This window comes from Syngnathoides biaculeatus, chromosome 8 (assembly GCF_019802595.1).
Source record: "Syngnathoides biaculeatus isolate LvHL_M chromosome 8, ASM1980259v1, whole genome shotgun sequence".
Lineage (NCBI taxonomy): Eukaryota > Metazoa > Chordata > Actinopteri > Syngnathiformes > Syngnathidae > Syngnathoides > Syngnathoides biaculeatus.
In genome coordinates this window covers 31,138,431-31,161,908 of record NC_084647.1, presented here as the reverse complement: position 1 = coordinate 31,161,908, position 23,478 = coordinate 31,138,431, and the positions used below count along the sequence as shown (strand labels likewise).

General features: G+C 46.0%; 1 protein-coding gene across 7 annotated transcripts in view; it reads left to right on the top strand.

Annotated features, from left to right (window-relative positions):
* pipox (pipecolic acid oxidase) overlaps window positions 1-22,778 on the top strand; it is a 48,665-nt gene extending 25,887 nt beyond the window's left edge. For 6 of the 7 annotated variants that reach the window (XM_061828010.1, XM_061828009.1, XM_061828015.1 and 3 more), the window contains 2 exons: window positions 17,443-17,518; window positions 20,531-22,778. In XM_061828010.1, the coding sequence (XP_061683994.1) occupies window positions 17,443-17,518; window positions 20,531-20,658 (204 nt within the window). In that variant the 3' untranslated portion in view covers window positions 20,659-22,778. The remainder of the gene's footprint in view (window positions 1-17,442; window positions 17,519-20,530) is intronic. The other variant, XM_061828011.1, reaches the window with a different exon arrangement.
* The last annotated feature ends 700 nt before the right edge of the window (window positions 22,779-23,478 follow it).

The window sequence follows — 23,478 nt, the reverse complement described above, 5'->3', positions numbered from 1 at the left end:
TGATTAAAGGTATTGTAAAACAAATAGATACAACATTTAAAACGGGATAAAAACAATAAAAATGACAAACAATATTTTAAAAAGAATTAAAACCACATACAGTGCAAGTAATATGATCAAAAAGTGGAAATATTCTAAAAAGCCTGAGAAAAAAAAAAAAGATGTCATGGTCCTGCTGGTCCCACCCCTGGCTGTGCAGGTCCCCTCCACACCTGCGTTGATTAGGAGGCGCACACCTGCGCCTCATCGGTGATAATGAACCCCAGTACTTATAGGACCCAGCAGACGGTCAGGCTTTGCCAGATCGTTGCCATCCATGCCTCGTTCCAGCACATCCTTGTTCCTGATCCTGAATCCCGGTGTATCGACCTCTGCCTGTCCTCCACCAACCCCGTAAGCTTAACGTCCTTGATACGGCTGCTCTCTCTGACTGATCTCCCGTGTACCGATCCCTGCTGACCTGCCCTCTATGCCTGAAGTCCTGGTTACCACTGCTCCAGTTGACTGTCTGCCTGATCCCCGACTTTGGAACGAATAAACACTTTTCTCAAACTGGCTCTACGTCTCCGGAATCCTGCATTTGGGTCCTCCCCCGCACCGTTGGGTAGTGACAGAACGATCTGGCCGTTACGGGACCCAGCAGGAAAGACTCGGCGTTGCCGGGAACAACGCCAGGCAAATTCGCCTTCCAGAGGAACAAGCATATCCTATCCGGGTAGGCTCCATGATGTCGTCCTCTTCTTCCTTGTCACACGCACCGCCTGTGTGTCATGATTACATCCCGACCACGACCCGCTCACCACCTTATATTTTTTTGAACTCGGATTTTTCGTACTTTAAGGAAGACTTACATTTATATGACCGGCTGCCTGACTGCGATTTAGATATTTACTGTGAATTTCCTCTCCCTATCTTTAGTCCCAGTCAATTTGTTTCACCTCCCCGTGTTTCCAGCTCCCGAGTACCTTCGCCAGGTAGGTCCAAATCATTGTCCTCCAATCCTTTTTTGGGAACCTGCTTGGCCATCTACCCGTGTCCTCCGCGTGGCGGCCAGAGGAGACGCCCAAGCAGGGTGCCCCCTTGTGCCTCCCACTGCGCGGCGACCAAGCCACCGCCATTATCCATCCACTCCTCGCCGGCAATGATCAAGCCAGCAGACCCGGGGTTGATGGCGCAAGTTCCAGCCCAGAGGGAGGAGGGGTCCGATCATCCCGAGGTGCAGCGACTCGAGAATCACGAGGGCTTCTATCGCGAAATGTGGGCGGAAATAGAGCGGCAGAGTGCCGAACTTGCGGTCCTCACGGCCCAGGTTCGGCGGGGATTAGATAACCAACCGAGCTACGCCCACGTTGCGGTTGCAACAGACTCGCTGCTGACCCAAGCTCATGCTGCGGTGGCAACTGACCCGCTTCCAAGCCAAGTCCATGTTGCGGTGGCCACAGACCTGCTCCCGCGCCACGCCCATGTCACGGTGGCGACGGCATTCCTGACAAATCGCGCTCACACCGCAGTAGCAACGGACCCGCTTCCGAGCAAAGTTCACATTGCTGTGGCTACAGATCCACAAAGCCCACGTCGCGGTTTCAACAGATTCGCTGCAAACCCACGCTCACGCTGCGGTAGCCATTGATCTGCTACCGACCCAAGCTAACATTGCAGTGGAAACAGATCCGCCGCCTCGCCACGCCCACAGCGGTTTCAACAGACGCACTGCTGACCCATGCTCACACCACGGTATCCAACGACCCTTTTCCGAACCTAGCTCACGTCGCTGGTGGCAACAAATCCGCTGCCACGTCGCGGTGGCGACAGACTTTCGGGCGAGGGTCGAAGTAAAAGGGTGGAATTGGCGATCAAAGATAAGCCTGCCAGAGCACCTCTAATGGGTGTTTTCCCAAGAAACAAACTCAGAAAGGAATTGCAGAAGACTTAAATTCAGAGGATGGAGTGAATTCAGATAACGATGAGGCAAATTATTTTCCTCCAGTTAAGAGGGGGAGGACTTTATCAATCCCGTCATTCCATGCTGTTCCCAAGAATGATCTATTCATGCCCCCTAGTTTCTGTCAGTTCTCCTCCGGGATCCCTGACTCTGAGCCAGTCGAATTCCATCTAAACCAGTCGACTCTCATTCATGGGCAAGCGCCCAGTTCAGGTGTGCCAAGTCAAACACCCGCAAGAGCAACAAGGCAGCGTTCTGCGACCTGTGGTTTTTCAGGAGCCACTCTCCAAATCCCACGCTCCTGTCCAGGAGGTGTCGATGGCTCTGCAGCCACCTCATGTTCCTGTCCAGGAGGTGGCGACGGCTCGTCGGCATCCTCACGTTCCTGTCCAGCAGGCGATGCCGATTGGCATGCGGTCGTTCCACGCCACTGTCTCTACGGCGACAGGTATTCTTCCGTCTCCCATTCCTGTTTCACAGTGACAGGTATATGGCCGCCTTACGCCCCTGTCTCGATGGCTGCTACCTCCCTCTCCTGCTTCAATAGCGACTGCTCCGCAGCCATCTGAGGGCCATGTTACGATGCCCACCAATCTTCGGCTACCCCCCGACCTAGCCTCGCCGGCGACTGATTCCAGATCACCTTGTGATCTAGCCTCAGCAGCGACTGATCCCCGGCCACCTCACGATGAAGCCTCGGCGGCGCCTGTCCCCTGGCCGCCTCACGACCTAGGCTCAGCAGTGACCAGCCCCTGGCCGCCTCACAACCAAGCCTCGGTGGTGACCGACCCGCGGCTTTCTCCCAACCAAGCCTTGGCAGCAACCGATCCCCAGTCGCCTTGCAACAACCTCCTGGGAGGGCTTCGTCTGGAGCAGTCGCATGCTTCCGTCTGGTTTCTGCTTTGCTGTTGGGTTCTTCCTCAAAGACGTCCACCCGAATCACCCCGTGGGGACCCTGGTGCTTGGATTCCGGGTCGACCTCCTGACCTGCCCAGCCGGACGCCTCGCTTTTGGTGGCCTGGACGGCCACCAGACAGAATGGGGTAGGGGGGGTGCCCTCCCCCGGATCCCCTTCCACCCGCCCTTGGACATGTTTTTATTTTTGTGTATGTTTCTTTTGTTTAAGCACGTCTAGGATCTGCGCCTTAAAGAGGAGAGGTACTGTCATGGTCCTGCCGGTCCCAGCCCTGGCTGTGCAGGTCCCCTACATACCTGCATTGATTAGGAGGCACACACCTGCGCCTCATCGGTGATAATGAACCCTAGTACATATAGGACCCAGCGGACGGTCTACCTTTGCCAGATCGTTGCCATCCATGCCTCGTTCCAGCACATATTTGTTCTTGATCCTGAATCCCGGTGTATCAACCTCTGCCTGTCCTCCCCCCATGCCCGCTGACCTGCCCTCTACACCTGACGTCCTGGTTACCACTGCTCCAGTTGACTGTCTGCCTGATCCCCGACCTTAGAACGAATAAACACTTTTCCCAAACTGCCTCTGCGTCTCCGGAGTCCTGCATTTGGGTCCTCACTCGCACCGTTGGGTCGTGACAAAAGAAGAGTTTTCAACCTTGTAGGATTTTGTTTACTTGTTATATAATATAATAATATAATACAATATCCATACATTTTCTTTACTGCATATCCTCACGAGGGTCGTGGGGAGTGCTGGAGCCAATCTCAGCTGTCAACGAGCAGGTGGCGGGGTACACCCTGAACTGGTTGCCATCCAATCGCAGGGCACATAGTGACAGACAACAGTCGCACTCACAATCACACCCAGGGGCAACCTTGAGTGTCCAGTTAATGTTGCGTGTTTTTGGGATGTGGGAGGAAACCGGCGTGCCAGGAGGAAACCCACGCAGGCACGGGGAGAACATGCAAACTCTACACAAGCAGGTCCGGGATTGAACCTGGACGTCAGAACTGTGAGTTCGACGTGCCTCCTTCCTCATTTCTGCAGTCCTTCACTCGCGTCCACATATCAAATACACCTTCTTTCACTTACTTTACCTTTGTTCGACTTACCATGACCATTTTTCTTCAACGTTGGCATCGCTGTCACCGTCACCATCATTAAATGCGCAGTGCGCCTTTCTCTGTTCACCTCTTTAAATTCCATGAGCCCTTATCTAATCTGTCTCTTACATCTTTCATAGTCTTTTAGATTTATATTTATATTTACATAGCCTCTGTCAATATCCTATAACTTCATTGTCAGTTTGTCCCAATCGCGAATTTTACCCAGATTGTGCTTTTGCCATTAATGCAGCCCTATGGGGGCACAAACCAGTGCAATCTGTAGGCCGGTCCCAAGCCCGGATAAATGCAGAGGGTTGCGTCAGGAAGGGCATCCGGCGTAAAAACTGTGCCAAACAAATATGAGCGTTCATCTAAAGAATCCCATACCGGATCGGTCGTGGCCCGGGTTAACAACGCCCGCCCCCGGCACTGCTAACCTGCAGGGCGTCGGTGGAAATTCAGCTACTGTGGGTCGAAGACAAAGAAGAGGAGGAAACCGGATCCAGCGTCAGAAGAAAAAAAGGAATGCACAGAGCCTACAACTGAGTGTAGGGACTTTGAATGTTGGGACTATGACAGGAAAAGCTCAGGAGTTGGTTGACATGATGATTAGGAGAAAGGTTGATATTCTGTGCATCCAAGAGAGCAGGTGGAAAGGTAGTAAGGCTAGAAGTTTGGGAGCAGGGTTTAAATTATTCTACCACGGAGTAGATGGGAAGAGAAATGGAGTAGGGGTTATTTTAAAGGAAGAGCTGGCTAAGAATGTCTTGGAGGTGAAAAGAGTATCAGATCGAGTGATGAGACTAAAATTTGAAATTGAGGGTGTTATGTATAATGTGGTTAGCGGCTATGCACCACAGGTAGGATGTGACCTAGAGTTGAAAGAGAAATTCTGGAAGGAACTAGATGAAGTAGTTCTGAGCATCCCAGACAGCGAGAGAGTTGTGATTGGTGCAGATTGTAATGGACATATTGGTAAAGGAAACAGGGGCGATGAAGAAGTGATGGGTAAGTACGGCATCCAGGAAAGGAACTTTGAAGGGCAGATGGTGGTGGACTTTGCAAAAAGGATGGAGATGGCTGTAGTGAACACTTATTTCCAAAAGAGGGAGGAACATATAGTGACCTACAAGAGCGGCGGTAGAACCACGCAGGTAGATTATATTTTGTGCAGACGATGTAATCTGAAGGAGGTTACTGACTGTAAAGTAGTGGTAGGGGAGAGTGTAGCTCGACAGCATAGGATGGTAGTATGTAGGATGATTCTGGTGGTGGGTAGGAAGATTAAGAAGACAAAGGTAGAGCAGAGAACCATGTGGTGGAAGCTGAGAAAGGAAGAATGTTGTGCGGCCTTCCGGAAAGAGGTGAGACAGGCTCTCGATGGACAACCGAAGCTCCTGGAAGACTGGACGACGACAGCCAAGATGATCAGAGAGACAGGCAGGAGAGTACTTGGTGTGTCATCTGGTAGGAAAGGGGAGAAGGAGACTTGGTGGTGGAACCCCATAATACAGGGAGTCATACAAGGAAAGAGATTAGCGAAGAAGAAGTGGGATACTGAGAGGACTGAGGAGAGGCGAAAGGAGTACATCGAGATGCGACGTAGGGCAAAGGTAGAGGTGGCAAAGGCTAAACAAGAGGCATATGAAGACATGTACACCAGGTTGGACACGAAAGAAGGAGAAAAGGATCTCTACAGGTTGGCCAGACAGAGGGATAGAGATGGGAAGGATGTGCAGCAGGTTAGGCTGATTAAGGATAGAGATGGAAATGTGTTGACTGGTGCCGGTAGTGTGCTAAATAGATGGAAAGAATACTTTGAGAAGTTGATGAATGAAGAAAATGAGAGAGAAGGAAGAGTTGAAGAGGCAAGAGTGAAGGACCAGGAAGTGGAAATGATTACTAAGGGGGAAGTCAGAAAGGCATTACAAAGGATGAAAAATGGGAAGGCAGTTGGTCCTGATGACATACCGGTAGAGGTATGGAAGCAATTTGGAGAGATGGCTGTGGAGTTTTTGACCAACTTATTCAACAGAATACTAGCGGGCGAAAAGATGCCTGAAGAATGGAGGAAAAGTGTTCTAGTTCCCATTTTTAAGAACAAAGGGGATGTTCAGAGCTGTGGGAACTATAGAGGAATAAAGTTGATGAGCCACACAATGAAGTTATGGGAAAGAGTAGTGGAGGCTAGACTCAGGTCAGAAGTAAGTATCTGCGAGCAACAGTATGGTTTCATGCCTAGAAAGAGTACCACAGATGCATTATTTGCCTTGAGGATGCTCGTGGAAAAGTACAGAGAAGGTCAGAAGGAGCTACATTGTGTCTTTGTGGATCAAGAGAAAGCCTATGACAGAGTACCAAGAGAGGAACTGTGGTACTGCATGCGTAAGTCTGGTGTGGCAGAGAAGTATGTTAAAATAGTACAGGACATGTATGATGGCAGCAGAACAATGGTGAGGTGTGCCTTAGGTGTGACAGAGGAATTTAAGGTGGAGGTGGGACTGCATCAGGGATCAGCTCTGAGCCCCTTCCTGTTTGCAGTGGTAATGGATAGGCTGACAGATGAGGTTAGACTGGAATCCCCTTGGACCATGATGTTCGCAGATGATATTGTCATATGCAGTGAAAGCAGGGAGCATGTAGAGGAACAATTGGAAAGATGGAAACATGCACTGGAAAGGAGAGGAATGAAGATTAGCCGAAGTAAAACAGAATATATGTGCGTGAATGAGAAAAGTAGAGGGGGAAGAGTGAGGCTACAGGGAGAAGAGATAGCGAGGGTGGATGACTTCAAATACTTGGGGTCAACAATACAGAGCAATGGAGAGTGTGGTCAGGAAGTGAAGAAACGGGTCCAAGCAGGTTGGAACAGCTGGCGAAAGGTGTCTGGTGTGTTATGTGACAGAAGAGTGTCTGCTAGGATTTACAAAACAGTGGTGAGGCCGGCCATGATGTACGGATTAGAGACAGTGGCACTGAAGAAACAACAGGAATCTGAACTGGAGGTGGCAGAAATGAAGATGTTGAGGTTCTCGCTCGGAGTGACCAGGTTGGATAGGATTAGAAATGAGCTCATTAGAGGGACAGCCAAAGCTGGATGTTTTGGAGACAAGATTCGAGAGAGCAGACTTCGATGGTTTGGACATGTTCAGAGGCGAGAGAGAGAGTATATTGGTAGAAGGATGCTGAGGATGGAGCTCCCAGGCAAAAGAGCGAGAGGAAGACCAAAGAGAAGGTTTATGGATGTGGTGAGGGAAGACATGAGGGCAGTTGGGGTTAGAGAGGAAGATGCAGGAGATAGGCAAAGATGGCAAAAGATGACACGCTGTGGCGACCCCTAACGGGACAAGCCGAAAGGAAAAGAAGAAGAAGAAGTGGTTTTGCCATTATTTTAATGCGCACTTCCTTTCTCCATTTTGTTTCTTTTTGTCACCATTAGGCATCATTTGCCGCTCAATTTCAATGTACATTTCATCTTTTGTTGGATTATATTCAGCACATTCATGATCAAATTCACCATCCTTGATTATTTATTTAATTTAGAGGTCAAAAACCAAACCGAATTCCTATCGCGGAAAAAATTAGCCTATGCTATTCGGATAACCCAAGAAGAAGACAAGAGCTGCCCGGTAACACAAGGTTTTTATATGTATGGGTCCATGGTAAAAGTGGCTGTCCCCCCGCAATCTGGTCCTGGGCCGGGATAGTAACTTTCCGTTCCTTATCTGGTGCCGTTCATCTCCACGGCAACGGAGGAGGTTTTCTGCATACAAAGATCAAGGAAAGCCATTGCGCTCTACAACACATCCGTGTCTGATTAGCAAATGGACAACACTTTATCTGTTGATTAAATGTATAAGGTCATATTTAAGTAAAAAGCAGTAAAATAGTCATGTATGTATTTTTCATTTCAATATCTATTTTAGAATTTTTATAGGGATGACACTTGGGCTTTAAGTGTGAAGTGTGTAACAGTACATCAAATATCATATCAAAATGTATGTGTACCTTTTTTTTACGACTCTATGTATCTGCATACCACTATACAATGTGATTTTATTTTTTATTTTTCATCCATACCTAAATATAATGTCCTGTATTGACTTTTTGAAAATATTTTTGGAAAAATTTGAGCATTATATATGATAAATTATGGTACCTCCTCTGCTCGCCCTTTCTGAGGATGGAGTTGATGTTGGTCTTGCACTTCAGATCCTGAAACTAATTTCCAGGAACTTGAAGGTCTTGACGGTTGACAAAAGGCAGTTGGACAGCATGAGGGGCAGCTGTGGCGAATAATGCATTCTGAAGTCTCTGAAGTCATCTCTAGTCTTGAGGGTGTTCACCTCCTGATTGTGTTGGCCTCACAACAGCTCCACACGCTCCACTTTTTGTTGATATGCAGATTGATCACCGTATTTGATCAGGCTGATCACTGTGGTGTTGTCTGCAAACTTCAGGAGTTTGACAGCCTGGTACTTTGAGGTGCAGAAGCTTGGGACACACCCAAGATGAGGTGGTGTCCTCCAGCCTCACCTGGTGTGTCCTGCTCGCAAGAAAGCTGTAAATCAAGTGGCAGATGTCAGGCTAGATGCTGAGCTGGAGAACCTTGGAGAAGATGAATATGGGGATGACAGTGTTGAACGTAGAACTGAAGTCCATGAATAGCATCCTTGCGTAGGTCCCCGTGCCGCCGAGGTGCTCTCGGATGAACTGCTGTCCCATGTTGACTGCATCATGCGCTGACCCGTTTACTTGGTAGGCAAACTGCTGCGGGTCCAACAGGAGATTTGTGAATCTCTTGAGGTGGTCCAGCACGAGGCAGAGGACCTCATGACTACAATGTCAGGGTGACAGGCCTATAGTTATTTAGACCTGAGATTGCAGGTTTCTTTGAGACTGGGATGATTGTGGAGTGTTTGAAATAGGGTGGAACTTCAGACAGGTCATTGTTGTGTGTGAAAACTGAAGAAAGCTGGTCTGTACAGACATTGAGATAGGGTGGCGACACTTTGTTGACCTTTATTTGTTTGAAGATACGTCTCACATCCTGTTCATGGATGGTCAACGCCACAGGGGGAGTCAGAGCTGTGATGGTGGCCAGTGGTGCTGCTGGGTGGGTGTGGGATGTGACCTGTGGTTTTTCAGGAGGGGGTGGGATGTGAAAGTGTCTTCTTCAAGTCTGATGTCAAAGCTGTTAAATCGTCAGCTAGTGTATTGTTCTCAGCTTGGGGCGATGGTCACCTGTTATTGGTTATGTAGGGATTTGCGACTTTGGACCGTACGCGTGTTTATATAGTCTTTATTCCCTCTCTTGATTTATGAAATAGATCACAAAAACAATCATGAAAAGTAACACTTCAAGAAATATGGAAAACATAAAACCTTCTCTAATCGTCCAAACATACTTTTTAACAAGTGCATAGTCTCATGATTCAGAACACACGTAAGCTTTAAACCTGCAGGACAGTACTAGACAACTCAAAAACAGCAAAACATTTCTAAAAAAGTAATATCACGCAAAAAGTATCCATAGAACAGTAGGGCAAGGGCAATGCAATCACGGGCATGTCAAAGTCATGACAATCAGGAAGTGGTGGTTGAGTATCACTTTCAAGGGGAGCGATAGCAACACTAAAATCATCTTGAGGAGTGTGTCGGGCCGGGGGTCTAATGATGACATAATTACCGCGGCCATCAGTTGGGGCACCACTCACCTTCTCAATCAGACGGGTTAAAAGAGAACGAATACAAGGAATGCAACAGCATCCACAGAGGGTGAGAATAGAGGTGAAGACAGCCAGAGAGATGAAGATTGATGAAATGAAACCCTACCAAACACATTCATCCCGTTATCCCACATAGACGTGTCAACACCAGAGTGTTCTATCATTTTCTTTGCAAGAGTTCTAACTCCATCTCCGGCCTTAGTGAGGTGTCCGCCAGGTTGGGTGTTATCCGGCAAACACCTCCTTTCTCAGCCAACAATGCATCTAATGCGATTCTATTTTGGAAAGCCATAATAGATGTAGCCTTAAGTTGCTCATGTATAGCTTCACTCCTTCAAGGGTGAAATTGCCCAAACGTTGCACATTATAATGTATGTAATTGGTACGGTCAACATTTTGATTAGGAGTAACGGGGAAAAGAGTGGAAATTACAGGTATACTTTCAAAACCAGCAACTACCAGATCAGCCAGTTTATACTCATCTGGGACACCATGGAAGACGCCAATAGCGTCAATGTAGGTGGGGTGGTCTGCACTGAGCCAGGTAGGTTTGGACCTACTTTAACGGTGTAAGAGGCTAAGAGGTTCCTTGAAGTGTTCAGGAGCAACCGCCAGATCATCTAGGGTGACAAGAACAACGGAAATGGGTAAAAGTAAAGTTACTAATGCACATCTGCCCGTACTGTTGTGCGGGAGACGGTCGAAGAGACGGTCCCCTCCGCACCACCACCACACATCAGCACGGCTGACAGGTTGGAAGAAAGATGCTTCCTGGGTCTCTGCACACTGATCATCAGAGATATTGCCAATTGGGGAAAATACAGGTGAAATTTTGGCGCATCACAGCATGATTAAACACAGGTTTGTTCTTTTGGGCTGGTGTTACCGGGTGGGCAGTATCCCAAATTTTGCATTCATTATTAATCGGCACATAATTTTTCACAAGATCTAGAACACAGGTGGCGTTGACAGAAGAGGAAACAACACGTAACAAAGGTCTAGGTCCCATGCGTACAACACAGTCACTCGGGGTTTTATTAGCCGCTTGTTCTGCCATTAGTAACCAATTATTGATTACTGGGCTAACACCTGTCAAAACCATAAACCACTGATCAACGGCTAGAGATTTGTTTATAATACAACTCTTCTCTGTGATAAATATTTTCCGGGTGGGTTGTGCTGACAGCTGGCACTGATGTGGGTGTGGGTATACGGTATTTTCTAGTGATTTCCCAAATCAAAATACCAAGAACAACAATAACGCCAATAATAAGAATGTCATAGATTACTGCTCTCCCTCTCTTGGTCCAAAAACCAATCGGACCATCTGTAGGAATCATGGTTAACAATAAAGCAACAACAAACAATAAAATAAAAGTCAAATTAAGAGTCTGTAGCAGGGTGAATCATAGAATAATGAAACCACTTAGTTCCTATTCCCTCGAAGTGGACAGCTTTGGAGGTACGAGCAGACACCTTGTGTGGGCCAGGCCAACAGAGTTCTGACCACTTACGAGAGAGTCGTTTAAGGTAGACAGATGACCACTTAGGAAGATCAAGTGCAGGAGGTGGTGATGGAAGAGTGTCCTGGATCTGTGAAGGGAAATTAGAAGCAAAATAATGCAGTTGTGTCCAAAACAGTTATGAGAAAACTTGAGAGACACAACGCCCTCCTCCAGCGGTTGGAGTGAGGAGGAAGGGCCAGGCATCAGATGATCTGTAAGAAGTTTCTAAGGGGAGAAACCAGTTGAGCCAGACAGTTTTTGTCACAGACAGAGCAAGTGGGAGAGCCTGAACCCATTTCATGCCAGAAGAGGTACATATTTTAGCCAGCTTTTCCTTCAACGTGTGATTCATACGTTCTACTTCTCTACAGTTGCGAGGTGTGTGGATGTGAAATGTGTACCGTTGTCCGAGTGAATGAGAGCCGGGAAACCGTACGTTGGAATCCAGGGGTTCACCAAAGCTTTGGGATTATCAAATAAAAAAATTTTTGTTAGTAAACTCTTTTCTTAGAGTTGAATTTTTGACTGTTTTGAGGGGTTAAAATTGATCTTGAGGAAGTTAAAAAGGTTAATTTATAGTCAATTAATTTCTTATTTTTAGTGACATTTCTTGTAAAGTTTTTTGGTTAAACAGTTTATATTTTATTTTTATTAGTATTTATATTGCACACTAAGAAATTGCTTTCACAGTTTGGAATGTAAAAATATAGTTGTTTTAAATGTATTGTAATGTAAATGTTCTTAATCATGTTCTGGAATCTGCAGTTGATATCGAACTGTCTTGGCCTTTTTTGCTCCTAATACCATAGAAATGGTCCTGAAAATGAAAAGTGAACTTATAGTACTTTGAAGATTTTTATAAATACTAACAAAATAGTTCTCAATTATTATCAGTCTTTGCACAATATCTAGTCAGTAAACTCATATCATTTGTATGAGTTTGGATCCTTCAAAGATGGGATAAGTGACAATCCCCAGGCTATGGCATACTGAACGGAAACGGAACCCGTTTGGGCATCTATCCGGGCCCTCCGTGTGTCGGACAGAGGAGACGCCCAAGCAGGGTTCCGCCTGGCGTCTCCGTCAGCGCTTCGCCGACAACCAAGCCACAACGGCGTCCCACTTCCGCTCCAGCGACGGCCGAGTCTCAGGCGACTTCCACCGACGCTTTGCTGGCGGCCTTTGAGTTGTCTATCTTTGAAATTGCGGATCTTATGGATGGGATTCAGCGGCAATTCTCGTCCCGGGATAGCCACAGCTGTTTCAAGCCCGTGTGGCAGTGACCAGCGACCGCCTGCTGAACCACACCCACGACGCGGTGGCGACTGACTTCCTGGCGAACCACGCAAGTGCACGTCGCGGTAGCAACCGACCTGCTACCAAGCCAAGCGCACATTGCAGTAGCAACCAACTCTCCACCAAGCCAAGCGCACGTCATGGGAGCAACAGACCCGCTACCGGGCCAAACCCACGTCGCAATGGCGACAGAATTCCTGGCAAACCACGGCAACGCCGCAGTAACCACCAATCCACTACCAAGCCAAGCCCACATTGCGGTGGCAACAGACCTGCTACCACGCTACACCTATGTCGTGGTGGCAACAGACTTCCAAGTGAACCATGTTCCTTTTCCTTGTTCCTGTCCAGGCTGCGGCGAAGGCTCGTCGGCCGTCCCACGTTCCTGCCCAGGCACCGGCGATGGCTCGTCGGCTTCCTCACGTTCCTGTCCAGGAGGGAGCGACAAGTATGCGACCGCCCCACGTTCCTGCCCAAGTCACTCTTTTGGTTATGCTCTTTAGTTTACTCACAGTTATCAGACATTGTTTCTTGTGTTTTGGATTCTGCCTTCTTGGACTGTGTTGTCGTGCATAACTTTTGTTATAATAAAACCCACTGAACATCATGTCCTCGTCTGGGAGCCCTGCATCTGGGTCCGCTCGGTACCGTTCGTTCGTGACAGACATCAAGCCGATTGAGATGGATAACGTACAGAGGTGGAAATGAGTATTTAACATTGTAATTTTTCACAGTACTGAGAACCGGGGTCAAATCCCGACCTCACCTGTGTAGAGTTTGGATGCTCTCCCTGTGCATGCATGAATGCTTGTTTCTATGTGCCCTAAAATTAGCTGGTGACCAGTTCAGGGTGTACCCAGCCTCTCGCCCTGATAGGATCCGGTACACCTTCAACCCTTGTGAGAACAGTAATCCCTGGTTTTTCGTGGTTAATGGGGACCAGAACCCCCAGCGAAATCTGAAAAGCCGCGAAGTGTCCTCTCTTAAACAGTACTCCTCCCCAGTCGCCCAAAACTTGTAAACTGTACAACTGCTTGCACTGCATTTCTACATGCCTGCAGAGTCCCATCTCTCTCTCTCTCTCTCTCTCTCTCTCTCTCAACCAATGTTAGAATTTAATTCCACAGAATGGATGCAGGATCTTGCATTTATGGTGAATTTATGGTGAATGCTACAAAGCACCAATAATTTGAACAGTTACGATGGTGCAACAAAGTTGTTACGCAGTATTACAGGAGTATAAGCTCTTCTTGCACTTGTTAAGGGACAGGATTGTTATTTTTATATATACAGTGAAGAAAGTAAGTATTTGAACACCCTGCAATATTGCAAGTTCTCCCACTTAGAAATCATGGAGGGGTCTGAAATGTTCATCATAGGTGCATGTCCACTGTGAGAGAGATAATCTAAAAAGAAAAACTTCCGGCTCGCGAGGAGAACGTGGGATGTGTCTCTTTCACAATCTCCAAACCGTTCTAATCACATCTCCACGTCTCCCCTTTTTTATTCCTTAGCGTGGTATGTATCACAACAAAGCAAATGTGACAAACAAAGCAACCGTGACAAAAATAGTCGCCTTGAAGTCTTGCTCCATGGCCTCACTGAACTCCTGCTATGCACGAGTTTTTGCTTCAGCGACCACCAAAGCTGCATTAGCCAGACAGTACCCATCAGCTGCCTCAGAAGTCCCACAGGCCAAAAATGCCAGATAAGACTCCTCATTCAGCTAAACAGAATGCCTCACCGTTGGTTCTTTCACCCTTTCAGGTCTCACTGTCATTGCCAACATGAAAATTGAATTACCCCAGCAAAATGATGGAGTCCCCTATAGGAGCATCTCATCTCCCTCTTCTTCTTTTCCTTCTGCCTTGTCTCGTCAAGTGCCGCCAAAGCTCTGCTCTAGATAACATGGCAGCCGCATAGCAGGAGATAGCACAAGAACAAGAACATCTAATCATCAGAGCTGTTAGAACCAGGAGCACCTGTTGTCTGTTAAATAAATGATGACAAACTTCACCACACATGTACTCAACAGTCTTCCACACACACATGAACAAACAAGTACACTTTTTTCCTTATATTTTGCTCCTCTATCTCCTTTTTGCAAATCCATGTAAATAAAGGGTGTTTGAAACCAAATAAATAGACGTGCTGAGGAGAGGATAATCAGAGAGTGCAGTAGTAAATTGTATGAGACAGTTCCTCTCCTCGCTCCTCACGAGCTGTCAAACTTGAACTGATTGATGTCTTTGCTTCCTTTTTTTTAATGAATGTCTGACTGGTAATCCTGACACTTCCTCTCACTCTTTTGCCTGGCAGCTCTATCCTCAGCACCCTTCTACCAATGTACTCACTCTCTTGTCTTTGGACATGTCCAAACCATCGAAGTCTGCTCCCTCGAACCTTGTCTCCAAAACATCCAACTTTGGCTATCCCTCTAATAAACTCATTCTTAATCCTATCCAACCTGCTTACTCCTAGCGAGAACCACAACATCTTCATTTCTGCTGCTCACCTGCTCGTCACCTCTCACCATGGGCAAATCTAGAGTGGAAGAGAGTCCAACCCCTCTGAAGAGGACTGTTACCAAAGCCCAAGTGACTATATCTAGTTGAAACTTCTCAACCTCACACACCAGCTCGGTCTCCTTCCTTGCCAAAGAGATGATATTCGTGGTATGGATCGCAACAAAGCAAATGTGACAAACAAAGCAACCGTAACAAAAATAGTCCATGTGAGTCTTTGCGATGTCTTCACTCTCCTCTCCAGATCGTCAGTCTTTATACTGTCTTCTGCATCACCGTCTTGTTTTTTCCACGGCACCCAATGTCACTTGATTGCATCACATTGTTTAAGCACATCATAGCAAAGTTTCCATGGCACCCAATGGGCCTCTCGATTGCATCGCATCACATAAGCAATGAAGCATTAAAAACATCCAGAAGAGAGCAAATATGAGATAACTTTATATCCAATTAATCCAACATTTCCCTCCTGTTTATCTAAAATTTGCTTAAATTCTCACATCACCCAAAAGAGACACTTTGCCAGACCTTCGACTACTTTGATACGCTCAGAGGAAAAATGGTTGTTTATCCATCGTCATAACAGCCGGGATCTGGAAACAGCCAGCAATTCAGCCAGAATACTCCCTCATGATTTGTCCAATCACACAAAGTCAAAATAGCTGCGAAAACTGCAATGGAATTAAAATAGATGAGACGATTGCTTTGTATTTGCCAAACACACTCATCCATTTGTCCTACATGGAGGTGTCAATACCAGAGTGCTCATTCACCTTACCGACGAGGACCCTCAGGCCTTCTATAGCCTTTGTCAGACAACCGAAAACAGCCAAAATGTTCAGGATGAAGATGCACCACTCCCCAAAGAGAGCACAGACACCACCTTTTTCAGTCAGGAGCATGTCCATGGCTATTTGGTTTTGAATTGCCATTAATTAAGTCCACAGCCTCAAAAACACTTTTGAGTCCAATTTCCCAATTTTGACATTGTGGTGGATGTAGTTTATTCTCTCCACTCTCCACACAGGAAAGATTCAAATCCAGGTGCCACTTAGTCAGCCAATTTACACTCACTTGGAACACCATGGGAACACCAATGCACAGATGTATGTTGGATCGTTTTATCCTTGTCATTCAGCTGTTCTCTTCTACTCCATTGGCGTCTATGGACAGCTCTTTGGTCTTGTTACAAGTTTGAGTCTTACTGATTGTATGGGGTGGGCAGGTGTCTTTATGCAGCTAACAACCTCACACAGGTCCATCTGATTCAGGATAATACATGGAGTCGAGGGGACTTTTAAAGGTGGACTAACAGGTCTTTTAGGGCCACAATTCTAGCTGATAGACAGGTGTTCAAATACTTATTTGCAGCTGTATCACACAAATAAATCGCAAAAAAAAAAAATCATACATTGTGATTTCTGGATTTTCTTTTTAGGTTATCTCTCTCACAGTGGACATGCACATATGATGAAAATTTCAGCCCCTCCATGATTTCTAAGTGGAAGAACTTGCAATATACCAGGGTGTTCAAATACTTATTTTCTTCACTGTATGTGGCCTGTGAAGGCACATCTGTCAACTTCCATAATTGTTGTTAAAATCTGTACAAAAAGATCAACTTGTCATATCATAAATGACGAATAACGATATCATACATTGTGATTTCTGGATTTTCTTTTTAGATTATCTCTCTCACAGTGGACATGCACATATGATGAAAATTTCAGCCCCTCCATGATTTCTAAGTGGGAGAACTTGCAATATAGCAGGGTGTTCAAATACTTATTTTCTTCACTGTGAAGTCAAATCTGTCAACTTCCATAATTGTTGTTCAAATCTGTACAAAAAGGTGAACTTGTCATATCATAAATGACAAATAATGATGTATTGCAAAAATTTGTTTGCGGTACCCAACATAAAAAATAGTTGAAAAACCCTTTACCATATTTCTGATTCCAAAACTAGTTAATAAATTTGATGTATAAATATCGTGAGGCAGGCAGCAAGGTGAAACAGCTGTCGAGTGTTGGCCTCACAGTTCTGCGGACCGGGGTTCAAATCCCAGCATGTTTGCATGTTCTCCCCGTGCCTGCGTGGGTGTTCTCCGAGCACGCCATTTTCCTCCCACATCCCAAAAACATGCAACATTATTTGGAGACTAAATTGCCCCTGGGTGTGATTGTGAGTGCGGCTGTTTGTCTCAATGTGCCCTGCGATTGGCTGGCAACCAGTTCAGGGTGTACCTCGCCTCCTGCCCATTTATCGGTGGAATAGGCTCTCGGACTCCTGCAACCCTTGTGAGGGTAAGCGGCTAAGAAAATGGATGGATGGATGGATGTATGGATGGATAAATGGATGGATGTTGTGTTTGAATTGGTTGAGAAATATATGTTCTCACTTTTCACATTTTATTTTCCCAGTTAACACCTGACCGTCATTTTGTACTTGACCGCCACCCTGCATACGGCAATATCGTGATTGGTGCAGGATTCTCAGGTAAAACACAGCACAGAAGAACATGAAAACTATTATGTTCATTTGTATTTCAGTTGCAGTCAATCTCAGTCTTTAAAAAAGCAAAATCCTCAGCCAAAAATCCATCCATACATCCATAATATGAGCCACTTATTCTCACAAGGGTTGCGGGAGTGCTTGAGCCTAACCGGGAAGCAGGCGGTGTACACCCTGGACTGGTTGCCGGCCAATCACATGGGGACATATAGACAAACAGCAGTCGCACTTAGAATCACACCTAAGGGCAATTTAGAGTCTCCAATTCATGCGTGTTTTGGTGGTTGTGGCGGGACCAGAGCCCTCGGAGTAAACCCATGCAGGTATGGGGAGAACATGCAAACTCCTCAGAACAGGGGGGCCAACGCTCTAACCAGTTGGCCCACCGTTCCACCATGTATTTCCCACCAAGTAGAACCTTTTAAATTATTATTTCTCTAAAACTGAAAAGATATCAATGACTTCATCAGCGACTAGTCATTGCATTATTAGAATAAACAAATAAATAAACACATTATATATTAATTAAACACGCCACCGTGGAGCACCCGTAGGGCGTTGGCCTCACAGTTCTGAGGACCAAGATTCAAATCCTGACACAGTCCCCCCACCTGCTCCCATACCCTCCCTATTTGTGCATGTTCTCCCCGCCCCTGCATTGATTTTCTCGGGCACTCCGGTTCCCTCCCACATCCCCAAACCTGCATTAATTGAAAACTCTAAATTGCCGCTAAATGTGATTGTGAGTACGACTGTTGTCTGTCTCCATGTGCGCTGTGATTGGCTGGCAACCAGTTCAGGGTGTACCCCGCCTCCTGCCCGAAGATTGCTGGGATAGAGACAGCACTCCCGCGACCCTTGTGAGCATAAATGGCTCAGAAAATGGATGATTGGATGGATGGATGGATGGATGGATGGACAGATGGCTCTTAAATCAGGTAATCTGATCCAAACTTGAAAATAATTTTGTTTCCTTCAGACTAATCCTTGTGTTTACTAATATTCCGATCCTACCCATGAAATTATTTACTTTGAGGATCCTAATCGAAAACTATAGAGGTCAAAAGGAGCTACATTGTGTGTTTGTGGATCGAGAGAAAGTCTATGACAGAGTACCAAGAGAGGCCATGGTACTTCGTGGTACGTGCGGAGGTCTGGTGTGGTAGAGAAGTATAATATGTTACTATCGTACAGGACATGTATAAGGGCAGTAAAACAGTGGTGAGGTGTGCCGTAGGTGTGACAGAAGGATTTAAGGTGGAGGTGGGACTGCATCAGAGATTTGCTCTCAGTCCATTCCTGTTTGCAGTGATAATGGATAGGGTGACAGATGAGGTTAGCCTGGAATCCCCTTGGACTGACCGCAGATCCGCAGTGAAAGCAGGGAGGCAGGTGGAGAAACAAATAGAAAGGTGGAGGCATGCATTGGAAAGGAGAGGAATGAAGATTAGCCGAAGTAAAAGAGAAAATATGTGCGAGAATGAGAGAGGTGGAGGGGGAAGAGTGAGATTCCAGGGAGAGGCGATAGCAAGGTAGACGATTTCAAATACTTTGGGTCAATAATCCAGAGCAATGATGAGTTTGGTAAAAAAGTGGAGAAATGGGTCCAAGGAAATTGGAACAGCTGGTGGAAGGTCTCAGGTGAGTTATGTGACAAAATGGTCTCTGCTCGGATGATGGGCAAAGTTTATAAAACAGTGGTGAGGCCAGCCATGATGTACAGATTAGAGACGGTGGCATTGAAGCGACAACAAGAAGCAGAGCTGGAGGTGGCGGAAATGAAGATGTTGAGGTTCTCCCTAGAAGTGAGCATGTTAGATAGGATTAGAAATGACCTAATCAGTGGGACAGCCAATGTTAGATGCTTTGGAGAAGAAAGTTGGGTAGAGCAGACTTCAATGGTTTGGACATGTCCAGAGGAGAGAGAGTGAGTATATTGGAAGAAGGGTGATGAGGATGGAGCTGCCAGGCAAAAGCACGAGATGAAGACCAAAGTGAAGGTTGACGGATGTTCCGAGGGGAGACATGAGGGCAGTTGGTGTTAGAGAGGAAGATGCAAGAGATAGGCTTACATGGAAAAATATGACACGCTGTGGTGACCCCGAACAGGACAACACGAAAGGAAAAGAAGAAGAAGGAGAGCCTGTCTAGGAGACACCAAACTGATTCCTCATAGGAAGGCATGTCGATGTAATTGATGAGGTCTTGGAAGTATTCTCCCCACCAAATCAGAACGTCCCGAGTCGAGGTCAACAGTCCCCAATCCCCACCATACACAGTGTTACTGCTTCCCCCTTCCGGGACGCTGGATGGTGCACGAGAATTTCCTCATGTGGTAAAATGTTTTGTTGTATTGCTGGACATTATAATGGTTTTGGAGCCGTGTTTTGGGACCCATTTGCCATGGGTGAGGCTTCCATGGAGATAAAGGCCCAGACAGCTTGGCTCCCAGAATCATTGGGACACAAACCCCTCCACCACAATAATGTGATGGCTCAAGGGGGGTGGCGGGATGGATGGTCACTCGATATTGTGAAAATTAATTTAATGCAACACCATTCAATAATGACCCGAAACTGCCACTCACGGGACTCATATAGCATTTGAAGCTGGAGTCATCCAGACATAGGTCCTGGAGAAGGCGATCCAAGCTGCGTGCATCTCTGGATGGTGTTGTGGTCCTGAGCATATGGGTAGTGGCAAATTGGTGGGTTTTCCAGATTTTTTTAGGTCAACTTTGGGGGTGCGCATTATACTTCAGGATGCATTGTACTTGAGAAATTATGGTAGTAACCCATTAATTGAATGGCTATTGTTTGTTCTTGTTAGTTTATTCTGCTTCTCCGTACTCAACATGAATGTCATACAGGAGCGGCACCGACTGCCAGAGACAAATTCCTTGTGTGTTTTTCTATACTTGGCCATTAAAGCGATTCTGATTCTAATGCAATATGTACTGATCTATTTTGCGGCTTTACAATGAAATTTCTTCCCCAGGTCATGGCTTCAAGTTTGGACCAGTCATTGGCAAGTTGCTGTGCGAGCTGAGCCTGGGAGAACTGCCATCTTATGACCTTTCACCCTTCCAAATCAGCCGCTTCCAGACCATTAAATCACCTTTATAGAAATGTGCTTTTAAGTTTTATTTGTGATGTGAAAAATGCTGACGGTTATTTGTATCATATTTATCATGTACTTTTCATTTGAGGAATTTCCAGTTGATACAGCGGAAAGAATATCATAAAACAAGTGCTATGGCCTAAATGTTTTTTGAAATAAATGTTATGATAGCAATGTGTAGGTTTTCAAGAAAATTTTACGTGAAATTATAGCTACAAATTCTACAAAGATATCGCAAAGACATAGACCTATTTAAACAAGTGTGTTTTGTTTCAGGTACACACAGATATTATATATATTGAAGAAGACAAAAAACTTTCACGAATAAGACATTGATTCAAATCAATGTGAAACACCAGTTAAAGTGGAAATCCAGTGGTTTGCATGAACAACGTAAGCGGAGCTCCACCGAGCGGCGTAGCCGTGAGCTTACTCCCTGGCCAGGCAAGCTCGTCAGACTCCGCGCCATTACGCTCAAAGAACCATCCGAGTATTCAACATTATTTACAGCCGAGGGGCGGAATTTGCTGCCGGGTGAGCGAGCTGATGGCTACGCCGCTCGGCGGCATTATTTACAGCCACAGGTTCAAATCTGTATGGAAGTATTCCTCCGTCTTCCCGATGAACCAAACAGCTGAGCCGCTCACCGCCGTGCCGTTCACGACTGTGTATGGAAGTATTCCTCCGTCTTCCCGATCAACCAGGGAACCACCATCAACCTTTTATTTCTTCACCAAATGAGGATAAATCCGAGAAATCAGCGTTGGGCATAATGGTGTCCCATGTAATCAAGCGTTTGGAACAGCACGTAACACGTCACATACGCCCACGTAGTTCATGTGACTTGTGAAAATGGCAGCATGTGAGGAGAGATGGAAATAACGTTCATTAAGCAAAAAGACTCTGCCCAGATGTTCCCCATCAAACCCTCACAACTAATTTGGAACTGCCAAGGCTGATTGACTTCCACCCACGGAGTCAGAGACAACTCACCCTTAGGCAGTCATCAGCTGAAAGCTGCAACTTCATTTTAGATCACCCTATAGTCAGAACACACTCTCTCACACCCTTTATCACAAGGAGGACCAACACCCCAGTCTGCCAATCCAGAGGCACTGTCCCCGATGTCCAAGCGATGTTGCAGAGGCATGTCAACCAGGACAACACCACAACACCCAGAACCTTTAAGAACTTCTGACGAATCTCACCCACCCCTGGGGCCTTACCACCGAAGAGCTTTTAAACCACCTTGGTGACCTCAACCCCAGAGATAGAAGAGCCCGGCTCAGAGAACCAAGACTCTGCTTCCTCATAGGAAAGCGTGTTGGTGGAAAGGAGGTCTTACAAGTATTCTAACCACCGACTCACAACCGCTCGAGTCGAGGTCAACAGCGCCCCATCCTTGTTATACACATTGTTGACAGTGCAATGCTTCCCACTCTTCAGACGCTGGAAGGTGAATCAGAATTTCCTTGAAGCCGTCTTGAAGTCTTGCTCCATGGCCTCACTGAACTCCTGCTATGCACGGGTTTTTGCTTCAGCGACCACCAAAGCTGCATTAGCCAGACAGTACCCATCAGCTGCCTCAGAAGTCCCACAGGCCAAAAATGCCAGATAAGACTCCTCATTCAGCTAAACAGAATGCCTCACCGTTGGTTCTTTCACCCTTTTAGGTCTCACTGTCATTGCCAACATGAAAATTGAATTACCCCAGCAAAATGATGGAGTCCCCTATAGGAGCATCTCATCTCCCTCTTCTTCTTTTCCTTCTGGCTTGTCTCGTCAAGTGCCGCCAAAGCTCTGCTCTAGATAACATGGCAGCCGCATTGCAGAAGATAGCACAAGAACAAGAACATCTAATCATCAGAGCTGTTAGAACCAGGAGCACCTGTTGTCTGTTAAATAAATGATGACAAACTTCACCACACATGTACTCAACAGTCTTCCACACACACATGAACAAACAAGTACACTTTTTTCCTTATATTTTGCTCCTCTATCTCCTTTTTGCAAATCCATGTAAATAAAGGGTGTTTGAAACCAAATAAATAGACGTGCTGAGGAGAGGATAATCAGAGAGTGCAGTAGTAAATTGTATGAGACAGTTCCTCTCCTCGCTCCTCACGAGCTGTCAAACTTGAACTGATTGATGTCTTTGCTTCCTTTTTTTTAATGAATTTATTTTAATGCCATTAATTAAGTCCACAGCCTCAAAAACACTTTTGAGTCCAATTTCCCAATTTTGACATTGTGGTGGATGTAGTTTATTCTCTCCACTCTCCACACAGGAAAGATTCAAATCCAGGTGCCACTTAGTCAGCCAATTTACACTCATTTGGAACACCATGGGAACACCAATGCACAGATGTATGTTGGATCGTTTTATCCTTGTCATTCAGCTGTTCTCTTCTACTCCATTGGCGTCTATGGACAGCTCTTTGGTCTTGTTACAAGTTTGAGTCTTACTGGTTGTATGGGGTGGGTGTCTTTATGCAGCTAACAACCTCACACAGGTCCATCTGATTCAGGCTAATACATGGAGTCGAGGGGACTTTTAAAGGTGGACTAACAGGTCTTTTAGGGCCACAATTCTAGCTGATAGACAGGTGTTCAAATACTTATTTGCAGCTGTATCACACAAATAAATCGCAAAAAAAAAATATCATACATTGTGATTTCTGGATTTTCTTTTTAGGTTATCTCTCTCACAGTGGACATGCACATATGATGAAAATTTCAGCCCCTCCATGATTTCTAAGTGGAAGAACTTGCAATATACCAGGGTGTTCAAATACTTATTTTCTTCACTGTATGTGGCCTGTGAA